Source organism: Meleagris gallopavo, chromosome 2 (assembly GCF_905368555.1).
Source record: "Meleagris gallopavo chromosome 2, MGAL_WU_HG_1.1, whole genome shotgun sequence".
NCBI lineage: Eukaryota > Metazoa > Chordata > Aves > Galliformes > Phasianidae > Meleagris > Meleagris gallopavo.
The window spans coordinates 16,806,612-16,824,394 of NC_139405.1; the positions used below are offsets into that span (position 1 = coordinate 16,806,612).

General features: G+C 41.1%; 1 protein-coding gene across 2 annotated transcripts; it reads left to right on the forward strand.

Annotated features, from left to right (window-relative positions):
• Positions 1 to 1,198: 1,198 nt before the first annotated feature.
• Positions 1,199 to 17,384, forward strand: LBR (lamin B receptor). 2 transcript variants are annotated; one of them, XM_085219143.1, is made up of 14 exons: positions 1,199 to 1,339; positions 4,835 to 5,014; positions 6,102 to 6,290; positions 7,217 to 7,300; positions 7,718 to 7,898; positions 8,386 to 8,582; positions 9,338 to 9,392; positions 10,824 to 11,018; positions 12,238 to 12,341; positions 12,703 to 12,828; positions 12,931 to 13,099; positions 13,593 to 13,673; positions 13,781 to 13,903; positions 14,976 to 17,384. In XM_085219143.1, exons 2-14 carry the CDS (start codon positions 4,850 to 4,852, stop codon positions 15,134 to 15,136), a joined length of 1,830 nt encoding a protein of 609 aa, XP_085075269.1. In that variant the 5' UTR covers positions 1,199 to 1,339; positions 4,835 to 4,849; the 3' UTR covers positions 15,137 to 17,384. The 2 variants fall into 2 exon arrangements, with proteins under 2 accessions (XP_085075269.1, XP_085075270.1); XM_085219144.1 differs by having other exon boundaries at positions 7,721 to 7,898.
• The last annotated feature ends 399 nt before the right edge of the window (positions 17,385 to 17,783 follow it).

The window sequence follows — 17,783 nt, forward strand, 5'->3', positions numbered from 1 at the left end:
GTTTTCAGGTAGATGTGATACTGCAGTACTTAATGTTCATTGTTAAGACAAACAGCTGGAGAACTTTAGTCAGTTTTATATTGTGAGATCAAGATGCTTTGTTTTGATGGGCAAATTTCTCTGCTTCTGAGTTCTTCGTACAGACATAGAAAACTTGTAGCAGTGCAGAGGTGGTATTTTGATGATGATGGTCCAACTGGTTTCATATTTGTTCCATTTAACAGCTGATCTGAAATGGTTCAATCCATATATCCATATTTCAACCCTGCCAGCAAACCTGTTGATAATAAACAGTTCTTAACGGCCCAACAGCTCTCTCATCCAGGCTCAACAAAAGAAAACCACTGTTCAGAGAGAATGTCCGTTCTCCAAATGAGATCACGACTAAAAACCTTCATATTTAAGCATATTAATTGTAGGTCTCTGCCAACAGAATAAAGCAGACTCGTTCCAGGTATAAGCTGCTCTAATTAAGATGTTTACTGAAAACAGTTCTTGACGTTATAATTGTAAACTGTGCAATAATAAAACAACAGAAAGTTAGCTGGAGCCATTATTTGCAGCCAGAAGTGAAGCTTCAGTTGTGTTCTTTCCTATAGCAAATTGTTAAATATCTGCCTGACAAAAGCTGATGCCTTTGCACAGCTGCAGAATTCATCCAGACTGCACTTATTCAGCTCTGCGCTTTAATTCGGCTCTGTTTTTACTGAGACTTTAACCTCGCTTAGATGCCTTTTTTTTTTTTCAGGTCTCGTCAGCCTGCGTCACAACACAGACAACGTGGAGGGCCTTTAACGTCGGTACAGAAATAAAAGCGCAGGCGATCATTAAGGCTAGGCTATTTTCCCGAGATCCGAACGCTAGGCACCGGGGCGGTTATTTCACAGATAAACTCCCACTATCCCCGCCTCGGCGGGGCGCTCCCGCCGCCCAGGCCCTCCTCATTTACGGATGGCGCCGGGCTCCGCGCGGAGGAGGCGGGCCGAGGCGCGCCCCGCGCCGCCATGACGGCCGCGGCCCCGAATCCCCGCTCTTCCTGCCCGTTATCGGCCGCCGTCAGGGGGCGGGCTTCCCGTCCGCGGCACGGCGCCGGGCGCGAGGACCGCGCCATCGCCCGGCAGCCAATGGCGGGGGGCCGGCAGCGATTCAAACGGCCCCTCTCGGCCAATCGGCGCGCTCGGCGCCGGGAAGGGGCGGGCCCGGGGGGGCCGGACCGTCGCGCGGCCCTAACCGTCGCTCAGGGCGGTCGTTCCCGCGGCTGAGGAGCACCGCGCTCGGGGCCGGGACCCGCCGCACCGCGGAGGCGCCTCCTGCCAGGCCCGGTGGGGGCGGGCGCCAGGTAAGGGATCGGCGGCCCCGGAGCCGGCGCCGAGCGGGACACACCCCCTCCGCGGCCTGCCCGGCGGGGAGCGCTCCGGCCAATCGCCGCCGGCGGGCCGCGGCCTCGCGGAGGCCCCGCTAGGGAAGGCAGCGGAGGGGCGGGCGGCCGCGCGCAGGGTGGGCCCGGGGAGCTGCGCTCTTCGCTTCGTTCGGGCCGCCGGAACGCGCGGCCGCCCCAAAGCTGAGGCGTCTTGGAGGTGCGGCCCGCCTCCGCCGGGCCCGCCGCGGCCCCTCCCTTCCCCTGCGGTGGGGGCCCCGCGCCAGGCCCGGGCCCGGAGAGCGGGAGGGCGGAGCGTGCGGCCCACCCGCCCCTCCAGCGCCTCCCTTCCTGTCAACAGCCCGCTGCGGCCCCGCGGGCGGCTCGTCGTGAGGTCTCGCTCTTTCCGCTGAAACGCTGCCTAAAGGGAAGCGATTCGTTACCTTTGTGGTTTTGCTTTTTTCTTACCGCTTCGTACGCAGTTTCTCGTTTATTATTTTTGAGTGCGATGTCTTTCCTTACAGCTAGTGAGAGCATCACTAAGGAAGTGAGAAATGGGTGTATGTCCAGGGCAGTGGGCGCTCCCCCGGAGTGAGTTCAAGGAGCACTTGGACAACAGTACTCTCAGACGTAGGGTTTGGGTGATGCTGAGTGGAGCCCGGAGTTGGACTCAGTGGCCCTTGTGGCTCCCTTCCAAAGGGGATATAAGGTGTTTCTATGATAGCTTTGTCTGCAGCATTCCTCTGATTGCTTGGTTTGCAGTTGAGTCAGCACTTTCCTCTCAATAACCTTAAGATTCAGTTCTTTACAGAGAGAGTGGTGAGGTGCTGGAGCAGGCTGCCCAGAGAGGTTGTGGATGCCCCGTCCCTGGAGGTGTTCAGGGCCAGACTGGATGGGGCCCTGGGCAGCCTGGTCTGGTATCAAATGTGGAGGTTGCTGGCTCTGCATGTGGCAGGGGGGATTGGAGATTCATGATCCTTGAAGTCCCTTCCGACCTTGTCCATTCTTTGATTCTGTGAAGATTCATGGGAGTTCTTCGTGAATGGTCTCCAGCTTGGCATAGGAGACAGGATCCTTTTCAGACATTTCTTTGAATCTCAAGTTCCTTAAAGAAATACATAACTTCAGAATACCACGTATTTCATATCAAGAGTAATTGAGGATGCTTGCACCTGTGCATCTGTGCAGTGCAGCATTCCTTGTATGAAATAATTGCATTCTGAGGTAACACAGAGACGTATTTTGAAGCCTTTTTGAATTAAACAGTTTGCATAGGACTGCAATGAATGGTAGGCTGATACCCACACTGAAAATTAGCAGGAATGTGTGTTGAGCTTGAAGGAATGATAATTAAAAACGTAACTTCTAAGATGCATTATTTATTTATTTATTTTTTTATAGTAGTAGTATTAGTAGTAGTATAAGGTGTCCTGTTGTGGTTTTGTTTTTTATGCTGGCAGTTATTTCTGCTAGCTGAACAGATGAAGGCTTCCTTTAAAATGTGTAGGTTTTTTGAAGGGGGATATATGGAATGAAGATTGCAAATCTCCCTCACTGTGGTACACCACTATAGAAGAAGGTGGTAGTTTTTTGACAGGATAACTTGTAATACATTTTGTTTAGCGTTTAAGACTTGTTGTGAAGTTTTATTATTAAAGGAAAAATGGAAAAACAAGATCTTCCCATTACTAATACTCTTAATTGCTTTCAAATCACAAAATAGTATTTTTATGTGCTTAAATGTACCTATTAGACCATATCACTGACATCTACTTTGGGCTGAATAACGTAACACTTCGTCAGTTTCATCTCCTTCAGCCACATTTTCTAGCTTCTGCACCATTGGAGAGCAAGGCTGGAGGAGGTGAAGGTCATCCTATCTTGAAGAGTAATTGCACGTCCTTGGTCAGAACACAGTGAAAATGTGTTTCTCTTTTTTAGAAAGGAGTTAAGCACCAAGGGTTCCATTCTTTGTAGCTTTGCTCTAGGATCTGGTATAGCTGAGTCCTGGTCGTACTCCTGAGTTTACAGATGATGCCTGAGGTGTTCATGGTGGAAAGAAGAAACAATAGGCTGAGATTTAGGAGCTACAGAAGCAAAGAAGTCATAGGTCAGGTTAGGACATCTGGTCAAAGCTGTGGCTGGGTTGTTATACAGGTCTAGAGCTTTGTGTTTGGAAGGGGAGGAGGAAGCCGGAGCTGAGAGGGTGTGGGGGACGAGCAGCAGTTGGCATGGATCTCTGACCGAGCTGACTTCAGGGTGAGCAAACCAAACAACGAGATGATGTGGCACTGAGATCAGACCTGGAGCCCAAAGGTGGTGAGGAGGAACTGGAAGTAGTTCAGTGAGGAAGGGCAGAACAGGTAGAAAACCCTAGGGAATTGAAGGGGGGCAAGGAGAGAATGAAGAATTTAGGATGAAAGTATGGATGTGATATTTCATGAAATCACACGCGGAGCGTGGATTTGAGGGGGGCTAAACTAGCAGGACAGAGGCTTGAATGAGTTGAAATTCATATGAAATAAGAAAGTAACAAGAAACTGGGACAGGAAAATGTAGGTAAAAGATGGATAAGCTGGAAGAGCGTGTGCCTAAAGGCATAGTGGAGAACTGTTTAGATTGAGTAAGTGGTCATTTTCCTAATTAGCAAGTGGCAGTGAAATTAAACGATTAAGTTCAATCTTTTCACTCCTTCAAATGTTATACAGCACAGGAGATGGCCAGGTCTTTCTGTGTGAAGCAGGAAGCAACACTAGCAATAAAATCCAGTCAGGGCAATTTTGTTGAGGTTTTTGTTTTCTTCCTTCTGTCTTGGAGAACTACACATGTAAAATGTAGCAGCAGCAGCGTTAGGAAATGCCAGTTAAAGCTGATGGAGCAGCCTGGTTTGGCTCTGTCCCTTACTGTGCTAGGCAGTCTGAATGCATATTAACACTAGTTTTTCTCTTTTTGCCAAAGATCCTCATTTTTTGCTACAGGTTAGTTAATGTGTAATGTATAAACAGCTAGATAAATATTTGTTTCAGTATCCTTTTGTGTGGCTTCACGTTTACAGCAAACAAGTTAAAATGCTTTGAAACAAAACTTGCTGACTTTTCCTATTCCAAGTTCCAGTATTCATCATACAAGTGTATGTGCATATAAGTTTATGTGCATTTTACCATAGACTTTTAAAATACCCTCGCTCTATATATTGAGATCTGAGTCAGAACTTCAGGTGATGTGAATATCTATTTCCAGATGGCAGTGGCTTAATATCTGGCTCTTGTCAAAGTGCTGTGCAGGGCTTCACATTTAAAAGCATAACATTAAGTTGTAGTTGTGACTTCCTCGGTGCCTCAGTATCCTGGATCAAGGGTGGTGTTCACTTAAAGCATATTCTACAAATATCCAGTAAATCTTCTGATGCTGACTGGGGTAAAATTCCGGGATCTAAGCCTAATATTTAGCTGTGATATCTATTAATTTATTTTCTAGGTATTGTTTTGGAAAATGCCAAACCGGAAGTATGCTGATGGTGAGGTGGTGATGGGTCGTTGGCCAGGAAGTGTCCTGTACTATGAAGTGCAAGTGACTAGTTATGATGATGCTTCTCATCTTTATACTGTGAAGTACAAAGATGGTACCGAACTTGCTTTGAAGGAAAGTGATATAAGGGTGAGTATACCTTGATGTGAATAGCTGTATTTCTAACAGAAAATCGTGTTTATTTGGTGATGTAGGTAAGAATGCATCTTACAAATGGGCAGTCACTAACTATCTTCAAAGGTTGGTGCTAAATAATAGCTTTTTCTTGTGTGACATCTCATCAGACATTCAGCATGCTGATTGTATTTATAAAGAGGCCCTATTGTGTCTTTTAGGTTGAAAAAGCAGTGATATGATTAGGGGGAAAAGAAGTGCTGTCTTTCAGAAGCTCTGCAGCATGATTGTTTATTAAAAAAAAAAAATTGGTTTTAATTAGTATAAAGCTGGTAATTGGAGGCTTGGTATTAATTTATAGGAACTGTGTTTTATCTTTTTGGCAGTGGTGTACATGATTTGTACATGACTGGCTTTTTCTTTTGGGACAAAATGTTTCTACCTTGAACTACAGACATTTCATTGCTTTCTATCTAGCTTGTTTACTTTGTGCTCACAGGTCAGCTAACACAAGCTGAAAAATTACCTTCCTTTGTAGTAAAGCATTTGTGTCTTATAAAAGTCATGTTGTGTAAATTTTGAATCGGAAGGTTAGGATTGCACACTTCACAGAGAAATTAATGTGTATACTTCCAGGGAAATCTTATGATGCCAGTTTTCACATCTAATTTAACAATTTAGCTCTTTATTTTTTTTTTTTTTAAATGTTGATACAAGCTATACTGCCTCATTGCACCTTGACATGCCAGATGTATAGATAAAGCCAAGTAAATGAAATGGCAGGCTTTCTTTTAAGCCTTATGCTTAAGAGGATGTTAGGCTTATGAGCTCGGTGCTCAAATTGGTAGCTTCCTGATTTCTGTAGCTTTGGCAGGAATTGTCTTCAGTTGAACTTGGGGCAGGATTATTTGGGTGTTACCTGCAAAATGATATGCTATAATTGCTCTTTGTTAACAAATTTCATACAGCATCAGTAAAGAAATAGGAGGCAGTTGTGTGAAATTGTGTGCCAGAGACACTGTCCCAAAAAACCTCAAATTTTCTAAAGCTATTTTGAATGTTGAAGGTAAGATATTGTTTTTTTTTCTCCTCTGTCTGTTAGTCACAATCATCATTCAAGCAAAGGAAAAGCCAGTCTTCTTCAAGTTCTCCTTCCAGAAGAAGTAGAAGCAGATCTCGATCCAGATCTCCTGGTCGGCCAGCAAAAGGCAGACGTCGCTCCTCTTCCCATAGCAGAGAGCATAAAGATGACAAAAAGAAAATTATTCAGGAAACCACTTTAGCTCTACCGGTATTGCTTTGTTTGTTCTTGGTTGCATCTTTTTGTCGTTTTTTTAATGCATACTGGGATTATTGGAAGAGCCAGGTGTACTTCGTATTCCCTGAGCAGCATAAAGAGCTGCAAGAAAGGCATCACAGAAATGCCTTACTCCTTAGGAAATAGGCTTTGTAGCTTGCCAAGTCAAGAGGAGATTATCGAAATGTATTTTATGTTCTGTCTGAATGTGGTGATGCTGTGAAGTTCTCAAATTAAATACTTGGGCTTAGTTTAGTAAATTACTTCTACTGAAAGCATCCTTTGGCACTGTGAAATTACTGTGGTTTCTGTTTTGCAGTGAACTGCTTTTAGCTGTGTGACCAATAGCCTGTGGACCATATGCTCATTTTAAGTAGTTTGTAGCCAGCAGTTACACTTAACTTTGGACAAAAAGGTTAACATATTTTTTATGCTCTTCTCCTGGCTTTTAGTTGAGGAGTAGGATTGATCTCTTGGGTGTGGGGTTTTTTTTGTTTGTTTTTTTTGAAGAGAATTTATTTCTTAGGAAACCAAACTTTCACAGTCCTGCAGAGAGTGTCATATATATAACACTGAAATTTCCTTTGCTTTCACAAGCAGAATTACTAAATATGTGTGTACTTTGTACTTGACACTTCCTACTGATGAGTTAAAAATAGAATATTTCCCATGTTACCTCTTAATTTCACTGTTAAATTTAAGAAAAAAAGGTTTTTTTTCCCCTATTTTAAATGGGTTTTCCACCCTTCTTTTTGAGCAGAAGCATGCTTAGGGTTTTGAACGCAATTATTTTCATGCAGAAAAGGCCAAAACAGCTGCAGCTGGAATAAATTAGTTAGTGTTTTTAGTTATTCATTATATACTCACACTTAATGGAGATAGTATTTTCAGAAAGATAAAACTGTGCCTCTTTTAACCAGAAACCAAGTGAGAACAACACCAGAAGGTACAATGGTGAACCTGACAGTACGGAAAGAAATGACACATCCAGCAAACTCTTGGAGGTATGACAACAGAGAATATTGTTGTATGTCTTAGTTTTGTGTTGTGTTCTACCTTAGCTTTCTCAAAAATCAGTAGGAACAGGCAAGACAGTAATCAAGGAGAAATTAGAATGCAATGTAGAAAATACATTTACTGTTCAGCTGACTTGAGTTCAGGGGAGAGGAAGCTGTTGGAAGGTAGAGAACTGATGAGAGTTGTATGACATAGATTTTTCTTGCTTGTTTTCTCATCAGACCTCCACTTGTTACTTGTGTTCTACTGGTTTTTGGAGAGCCTTCGTTTAAATGTATTAGCTTAAGAGCTGTTTAGAAGTAGAACACATGTTGTTGTTCATTTATTTTTTTATATGAATAATGTCCAAAATAAATTAAAATTGCTAGGATTTTGTATTTTCTTTCTAAATGCTTTTTCTTCAGCAGCAAAAATTGAAACCAGACGTGGAAGTGGAGCGTGTGCTCGATCAGTACAGCTTGCGTTCAAGAAGAGAAGAAAAGAAAAAAGAAGAGATCTATGCAGAGAAAAAGATTTTTGAGACAATAAAAACTATGGAGAAACCATCATCGAAAACAAAGGAGCTTGAATTTGGTGGAAGATTTGGTATGTGTGCACGTTCTTCCTGTTTGTGGATCCTACTTGCGGACTCCAGAACCATGTTGGTGCTTAGTAGTCTGTGATGATGCTGGCTGAAGTCACAGAAAAATTGTGTATGGTTCTCCTCTGAAATGCAGTGGAGGGCTTGCACAGTGAGATTTAAATGTTGCTTAAATTTTAGTTGGAAATAACTAGCAAAGCTTATGTTTTCAAGAGCTAGGTGCTTCCAACTCAAAACTGAAGTATTCTTTATACAGTTTTTTGGGTGGTTTTAAAGGGATGTTTTAGATTCAGTCCTTCAGTTTGCTTCATTCCCCTCCGTAGGAGTGGGATGTCTCTGTATCCTATGATGTGATGGGAGACTGCTGCTGTTTTGCTGCAGGGATAGATAATGATCTCTTAATTCCTACTGATCCAGATTTATTGTTGGTAATGAAATGAGTTTTTTATTTTCCACGTTTGTCTTCTAATATTGCGCCATGTCTGCTCACAGGGACCTTCATGCTGATATTTCTCCTGCCTGCTACTGTATTGTACTTACTGTTAATGTGCAAACAGGATGACCCCAGCCTTATGAACTTCCCTCCTCCTCTCCCAACAATTGAAAGTCTTTGGGAAGCTAAAGTGTTTGGCGTCTTTCTTCTGTGGTTTTTCTTTCAAGCTCTGTTTTACTTACTGCCAATAGGAAAGGTAAGCTGGTTAGTAGCAATTGGGTCTTCGTGGATAATTAATTTGTGGGTCAGGCTGAAAGGTGGGCTATGTTTTTAGTGTGGTGATGGTGAAAGTAGATTAATTCCTTTGGTTATTGCTGATTTTTGCGAGCTTAAAATAAAACAATTTGTTAAGAATTTAATGGCAGTGCATTTCATAGACCTACAGTGGAAAAGGCAGAAAACAGAGTATAGGAGTTCAAATCAAAGTATGGATAACATCTGCTTAATAGAAGTCCAGAAGAATTTCAGATATCTGACTTCTAAACCCCAAGACTCCTTGATACCCAGTGTTCTACTGATAACCAGTGGATAAAATATTCCTTGCTTTACAATGCAACTTTCATTTCTGGGGAGTTGCCACTATTTATTCTAGCTGTACTGATCAGGTAAATGGCCTATTACACTCTTTTTGTGACTTGAAGGATACTGCCAGGTTCTGAAAGAATAGATTTAGTCAATCAAACTGTTCTATTCTTACACTTTTAACATTAGTGAAGCTTTTGTTTCCTTAATGCTGGTTAGGAGAAATAGTTCTTTACTTTAAACTGTTAACCTTTTCCTTTTGATATCCAAGATATGCTTTTGAGAACCAAGTATGGTCTTCAGATTTCAGTGTGTCCAGCTGGTTAACTTGGTTGAATATCTTTGTGCTGGAGACATCCCAGATTTTTCTTCCCTTCCAATGCTCTTAGATAGTATTTCACTGAAACGTTAGTACTTTCTCCTCCCTAGGTTGTGGAAGGCCTGCCTCTTTCAAATGGAAGGAAGCTGCAGTACCGGATCAATGGTAAGTGTGTTGCAATTGCTCATTCAGAAGTTCAGTACACCTACCACATTTGTGGTACTCAGAACCACAAATTAAAGATAACAAATGAAGAAGGATGCGCTCTGTGGTTAGACTACGTATCTGCAGAAGCAGTGGATCATATTTATGCTGCCTGAAAACTTCTGTTTTTTGACTTGCATCCGTAGTAGTGGCATAGTCCTGCGTTTATTTTTCAGTTTTTAGTAAAGGAAGGAAAGAAACCATGTGGTTTGGGTGGTTCCAGAAAGCCATTTTCTTGCTTTTTCAAAGGCCAATTTACAAAGCAACTTTGAAAACCTCTTTGAGAAAAGGAAGCTGACTAGTGACAGGGCAACACACAGAGGGCACTGAAAGACAGGACATTTTGTTTGAACATCAGAAAACGCTTCTTAACTGTGAGAATGACTGAACACTAACAGTAGTTGCCAGAGAGGTGGAGGAATTTCCATCTTGAGATGTTCAAAAGTTATCTGTCTGGCTGTGTTCCTGAGCAACCTGATCTGGGTGGCTCTGCTGAGTAGGTGGGCTGCACAAGTTGTCCTCTAGAAATCCATGCCGTCTTCTCCCAGTCTGTGAAAGTGCTCCTAGAAAGCACTCTTCTATGTGCGTATTCTAAATGTGGAATATCTGTATGCAACTGCCTCCTTTTATTTGTGCATCACTCTACTGCCCGTGGTTTTGTATTCTCAAAGTACAAAACTTTTGTGCTCAGATTTTGACTTGACAGTTATTTTAATGCTTTAATTACTGATAGCTGTACCAAGGCATAAGTTAAGATGAGGATAAATAAATACCAATAGAAGAAAATTTGTTTCCTGAGCTGTCCTCAGAGGATTTCTGAGACCTCCTGCCATTATCCAGTAGTAGTGGCACTATCCATTGTTAGAATAGGATTTGAAATGGAATCCTGTGTTGTAAAAGTTAAGGACTGCTCCGAGCATTCTGCTGTTTAATTTTTTTGAAAAGGAGCAAAAGAAATGTCAGAACACAGGTGGAATGCCTGAGGTACACTGTGTTGCCCCAGAAATTTGAAGTCAAGAGTATGGGATGTGGAACAAATTACAGGAATATAGGATCATAGAATGACTTGGGTTGGAAGGGACCTCAAGGATCATCAAGCTCCAACCTCCCTGGCCACAGGCAGGGCCGCCAACCTCCATATGTAATACTAGACCAGGCTGCCCAGGGCCCCATCCAACCTGGCCTTGAACACCTCCAGGGATGTGGGGCATCCATAACCTCTCTGGGCAGCCTGTTCCAGCACCTCACCACTCTTTTGGTAAAGAAGTTCCCCCTGATATCAAACCTAAATCTTCCCTCCCTTGAAGTGAAAGGGTGGGAAGGCTGGACAGGGTAGGTTCTAAGAACGATATTTCTGTTTTAGCTAATACGTTTTTCTTCTGTATCCTTCAGGGTTTTATGCTTTTGTTTTGACGACTGCAGCTATTGGAACCTTACTGTATTTTCAGTTTGAACTTCATTATTTGTATGATCACTTCATACAGTTTGCAGTGTCAGCTGCAGCTTTTTCTATGGTATTGAGCATTTATTTGTATATTCGGTCCTTGAAGGCACCTGAGGAAGACCTAGCACCAGGAGGAAATTCTGGTGAGTGGTAATTATTTTGGATAATTTACGGCTGTTTGCTACAGTTTCGTGTTTATCTTTAGGTTAGATTTAAAGTAGGTTGTTACAATATCTTGACTTTTACTTTCTCCAAATGTGAAAGTAATGTTGCCAGTTGAGTGGCCTTTTTTGTTTGCACACAGGTAGTCTAAAAGTGCTTAACGTTCTCTTCGGGTTATCTTGTGTAGGTTAAACCCCAGTAGGCAGGTAAATGCCACACAGCCAGTAGGGCTGTGTTCCTCCAGTAGGATGGGAGAGAAAATTGGAAGAAAACTCAAGGGTTGAGATAAAGGCACTTAAGTTAAGAGGAAAAGAAAGACCAGTTAAAACAAAATAAAGCAAAACCAGCATTTCAAAGGTAGTGTTTCTTTTACTGGACACTTGTGTATATAGTTAGAGCTTTTAAAAGGCAGTTTTGATTCAGTCATCAATCTGCAAGTCTGGAAATTGTCAGCTATATGCATATGTCTTTGTAGGACAATGAATATTGAGAAGAAGTCAGCATTAAGCATTAAACAATGTGCTTAGAAAAGGATCATAGAGTAACTTAGGGAGTTCATAGGCAGAACGTTTAGTATGTTGGAATGAAGTGTTCAAATATCCTTAGTTCTTTTGTCAGTGCAACGTGTATATGTGTGGAGGGAAATAATTTTATTTTTTTCTTTCTTCAAAGCAGTTCTAGTCTTTAAGTGGCACAGTAACATTCTGCAGCTGTTCTGCACACTGCTTTTTAGTTGCTAACCCAGCACAGGTTATCTGCAAGTCAAGGCATTTCCTTCTTGGCCATCCCCTTTGATGGTGCCATTGCTAAAGGAATTCTTAGTCACGGAGAAGAGTAAAGTAGTAGGAGGAGAGGTGGAATTAGTGTAAGATCATGGAAGCCATGATGAGAGCTTTTGGATAAAGCTGAAAACAAGGACCAAAGTCAAAGAGAGAGAAAACTACGGTAACTTGTGCAGTGTTTAGTCCTTCTAGTAACTAAAATATTTGGACCTCTTTAAAATACAAACCATTTAGGTTTTGCTTCATATTTTGCATATACTCTCACTCCTCTTTATTATTATTATTTTTTTTCCCAAGCTTAATGCTTTTTCATTTATAATGAGAGAACTTCAATAGGGAGTAGCAAGTGCCTTGCAGGGAATGTAGTGATGGATGAAAGGAATAATAGTACTGACAAGAAATGTGTCTCATCTTGCAGGATACCTTGTTTATGACTTCTTTACTGGGCATGAATTAAACCCTCGTATTGGCAGTTTTGACCTCAAATACTTCTGTGAGTTACGTCCAGGATTAATTGGCTGGGTGAGTCAATAAGCTGAGCTACTTTACATTTTCTTCCGTGTGTGGTGCTAAGGATACAAAAAGTATTTAAACTCAGAAAAAGAAAATAGAGTTTTGTGTTGATAAATTTTTAAGGATCATTTTTTTTGTTTACCTTAGGACAATTCCTACATTGTAGCTTGTTTGCTTTGTGGGGAATGAAAACCCCTGAGAGAGTATGAAAATGCTGATGTTACAGCTTTGGAAAAGTAGTTGTTCATGAAACAGGACTTTTTAAAAATCTTAAATATCATCCAGAACCATCCTTATTAAAATGTTCTATAGCATAATAGGAAAAAATACTTGTTCAAGGAAAATTTATAATTAACTTATTCTTAATTAGGTTGTTATAAACTTGGCAATGCTCTTGGCTGAGATGAAGATACATAATCAAAGCATGCCGTCGCTGTCGATGATACTCGTGAACAGCTTTCAGCTTCTGTATGTGGTGGATGCTCTTTGGAATGAGGTACAAGACAGTCTTCAGCCCTGTGGGAACCTGAAACTGTTTCTAACTAAATTGTTTAAATAACGAAGCTTTGTAAATTCTTAATTCCTTCCTCATTTCTAGGAAGCTGTTTTGACTACAATGGATATTATCCATGATGGATTTGGATTCATGTTAGCGTTTGGAGATTTGGTGTGGGTTCCATTTGTCTACAGTCTGCAGGCCTTCTATTTAGTTGGACACCCTATTGCAATTTCTTGGCCCGTTGCAGCTGCAATTACTATTCTGAACTGTAAGTTACAGTAAATGTTATTGTTACTGATAGTAACAATGTAGTAGTCTCTTCAGATCATTGTCTGGTTCATTTAATGTTGTATACTTGCAGTGAGTCAGTCCATGAAATATGCACTGGGTCAATAGAATAGGCACCTCAAAGTACTGGGCTGCTAGCAGAGCTGTCAGCTGTGCCACATCGCTTTACTTGGATTTCAAGCTCAGTGCTACATAAATAAACTATAAGTCAGTTATAAATGGAAAGTTAGATGTGGAAGTGCAGCTTCTCCAAAGTCTTAAAAGTTAGTAATTAACATGCAAGAGCATACGTTACAGTTCTCCAGTTGCATCTCTAACTTGTTAGAGCTTTGGGAACTGGAGAGTGTCACTTTTTCAGCAACAGAATTGATTTCAGTCAGTAAGAGTGACAAGGAGCATGTGAGAGCTTTTGTTGAAGGACACAAAGCAGTAGAAAATACTGAAACTGCAAAATAAATACTGTTTCTTTCCAGGTATTGGGTATTACATATTCCGTAGTGCAAATTCTCAGAAAAATAATTTCCGAAGGAATCCAGCAGATCCCAAGTTGTCCTGTAAGTGCATTTTTTTTTTAATTTATTCAATTACTTTACAGTGTCTCCTTTGCACTCGTGACATGCACATTTCTGTTGTTGTATTGACTGCAATGCTCCATTCACAGATCTGAAAGTTATACCCACTGCAACTGGAAAAGGGCTTCTTGTCACTGGTTGGTGGGGGTTCGTTCGTCACCCCAACTACCTTGGTGATATCATCATGGCACTTGCGTGGTCCCTACCCTGTGGTAAGTTCCGAAAGCGAAAGGAGATTCTATCTAAAATGGTTGTACGTTTGGGCATCTGACTTAATTTGAAATGTAAAGTGATAAGTGGGGTGATAAAAGGTTTAATTAAATTAATGGCAAGTTTCTGAGTTGCAAGCTTGATGTGACACCTTTTCTCTCTTAAATCTGATCCTTTGTGTCTTAATATTTATTTCTAACACTTCATAGTAGCAATGGGACTTGTTTGCTAACAAGTTCTTCCTTACTTTTTCATTTTAAGGCTACTACCAGTGCTGTAATGGTTTTAAAGGCTGTTTCTGTAAAGCTGGAAAACTCATGCAAGTTAGAAAAAGGCTTTAGGCCCCTCTCTTGCCTGAAGGAGTTTCCTTTCGATACAGACACACTAGTGAGCATGATAGATGTTCTGAGGTAGAGCTACTCAACCCTATGGCACAGTTTGGCTTCTGCAGGCCATGGGATGTAGGGAATTGTGGCAGAGTGGGTTTTTGACTGAGTAGTTAAGGCCCTAAGTATCAGCAGAGACCAGGAGTTGAAGTGTATGTGTAGGGATTTGGGATTTTAAATTGAAAGTAGACAATATTGATTTGCAAAAACACTTGTAGGCAGTATCTTGGAAGAGGATTGCTGCGTAAAAATGAGGAACTTGAATCCTCTCTTGGTAGCCACATGGTAGGAGTGGGAGGGGATCAGGTAAATGGTGCACTCTGAGCAGAGGTAGTTACCATCCACACCCAAAACAGAAATCCCTGTGTAGTTTGTGGGGCAGTTCAGAGCTCCGGAGACTTAAATATTGCTGTGGTTTTGGTAGCCGAAGAGCTTCAACATGTGCCAGGTTTGTATACACAGAGTGAAGTTAGTGGGTTTGAGACTGAATATAAAGCTTATCTGGGGAGTTCCCATTTACACATAAACATGTCATGGTATATGCGTGCTGTCCTGTTGAATATTTGATGCTTTATTATGAGCAGAAGGTGCTTCAGTCTCTTAAGTTCACATCACCAATGTTGTTAACAGCTAAAATCTTCAGAATTGTTCATGTATTAGAGTTGATTTTCCACACTTTATTTTACAGGTTTTAATCACATTTTGCCCTATTTCTACGTGATTTATTTCATCTGCTTGCTTGTTCATCGAGAAGCCCGTGATGAACATCATTGTAAGAAAAAATATGGTTTGGCATGGGAAAGGTATTGCCAGCGTGTACCATACCGCATCTTTCCTTACATCTACTAGAGCACTCCAGATACCTGATCTGCAAATTAAAATATACCTCTCACCTTTGCACTTGGTCTATTTGTTATCTAGGCTTTAAACATTAAATGTGACCAAACGATGGAGTGCTTCACCAAGTATTTGCAAGTAATCCTAAATACTTATGAGTTATGTGAACTGACTGTCTATGACCTCAATTCAAGAAAAAAAAATGGTGAATTTTAAAAAGTCTTGGAGCCCTAATTTTTCAAGTTAAATTTTATCTAGAATTCTGAGTTTACATTTTTTTTTTATTGCATTAATTAAGCACTGTGATGTAAAGTATATTATTTTCTTAATACAATAAATACAGGAGTTCCATCCAGTGAATTTTTTTGGTGTTACTTGTACCATCTAACTTCAGATGTCTGACTGAGCTGAGTGCAGAGAGCAGAGGCTCTGGGCAGCGGAGGATTCAGCTCCCAGGAGGGCCCACGCTCTCTGTGCTGTTGCCCTGTGGCCCCTGGCTCTGGGTAGTGGGATTTTTGGTCAGGAGGGCTCTGAATGGCCCCTCCTGACCTGTCCTGCCAGAGGAGGGACGGATGGGAAGGAGGGCACAAATATCCCCTCCATCCTACCTCCCTGAGGCAAGAGGAATGCTTGAGCTGCTCTGGCAGTGCCCCAGCCCCCCTGCAGGGGCTCAGACCCCTGAAGGTAGATGATACAAAGGCAGAGCTGTGGGAGCGGTGTATTCTAATCTGGCATCTTAACAGTGAGCACAGGAGTAGCAAAAGGTGCAACGTGTGCATATTTGACAGAAAAGAATAAAATGACCACAGTTGGCTTATTCTGATCTTTGTAAAATATGTCTTAATGTACCATAGCGTTTCCCAAGTGTGTATAATAAAGCTTCCAGGTTTTTTGCTGTACAGTGTTTGGATTTGAAAACACGCTAACTTTTTTAGGAACAAGGAGAAATTTTTAACTAAATCCATTTCCAGTAATTTTTTTAAAATGTTCATTTAATAAAGATTTTTTGTAAATTAATGTATTAATTCTTGAAACAATTGAAGTGTTCATTTAAATATTTGTATTGACAGATATGCTATGAAAATGTGGTAAGTGCTCCTCTGTCCAAAGTGGGTTTTTTTTGTTGTTTTTTTTTTTCAATTTGGCATTGCTACCTCATATGTAGGTTTTGCCTTTTGTACTGTTGCAGATAGAGATAATAGCTATTTTTTTGCTACTGCTATTTAAACCAACATTTTTTACATGAGCCTGTGGTTCAACTCAGCCACGTTCTAATATATTTTTGTATATATTTGAATTTCTAACTAATGTATGTGCTCTAGGCATTAGTTGTTTCCTTTGTCTAACTGCTGTAAATCGGATGCCACTTAAGTATTTTGCTTCATAAGTAGAGTAATTTTATATTTTACTGAAATAACCTTGCATTAACTAACTAGAGCTAGCATTTAATTCCATCTTCACCAGGGTTAACTTTTCACATACTTCCTATGTGAGGTTTATAGCACAACTTCTCCCCAAGACTTATTAGAGTCAAGTGTAGCAGGGAAGGAATTGCAAGTATGTCTGCAGTTGCTTGCAGGAAGATTACTAACAAATGAAAATGTTGCAATTGGTTAATTATGTTCAGTTCTTTTTAAATATTGATGTAATTGAAATCTAGCATGTGATGGGGTTTTTGTTATTAATTGAAAACCCTCTATTTTGCACACATGCATTTTTAATGACAATTGTACATGAAAAGTGTATATAATGTAGCTTGCTGAGCTTGATTGTGAGTGTCTTCAGAAAAATCTGTATTTTGTTGTTGTAAGGAACACGTGTTAGGACAAGTATTCTGATTTCTGCAACAGATAGCAGTGCCTGTAACAACACTGAAGAGCATTCACTTGTGTGAAGCAGCAGATTAAACTGGGCTTTTTTTATCTTTTTTTTTTTTCTTTAATGATTGCTTATTGGATTAGTAGGAATAGCAGTTGTTCAACTGTCCCGGCCTGCAGCTGGTGTTTTAAAATGTACTGAAGCTGGGGACAGTTTAACTCCTCAGCCCTTAAGCTCTGAGTTGCTACTGCCATCCCAGTTTTATCTGTTTCCCACACAAGATTGTTAAACCATAATTCAGACCCTTTCCTTTCAGAAATGGGTCTTGACTGATAACTTCAGTTCCGTTTATATGCTGAATTTGATGTGAATTTGATTTTGAAGTAACTGTTTTTAATACAAACAAGCATACAAGCTAAAATAAAGCTCTTGCTTAAAATTATGTAGTGCTTTTTTTTTTCTTTTGTCAGCTTAATGTGTTGTCTGATAAGAGTTCACATTGATTCATTTTAGTAAGTAAAGGCATCTATTTGCAGGTTCCTTTCTCATTGGTGGTTGTGGGCTGAGTGTTGTAAGGTCATGGAAAAAAGACAGAGGTGAAGCATTAGGGACAGACTGCAGCCCCCACTCCTCATTCCACTATGCCTTTTGGGGGCAGAAGTTAGAAGGGGGGGAGGGGTGGGGAAGGGGTGTTTATTCGACTTTTAGTTTCTCTCTGCTCTCATCTGTTAGTAAAAGGCAGTTAAGTACAGTGATCTCCCCCTGGTCAGCCTGTTTTGCCCATGATGGTAAGTTAGCCAGCCTGTTATTACCTCTGCCCTTAAGACTTTTTCTATTTCCA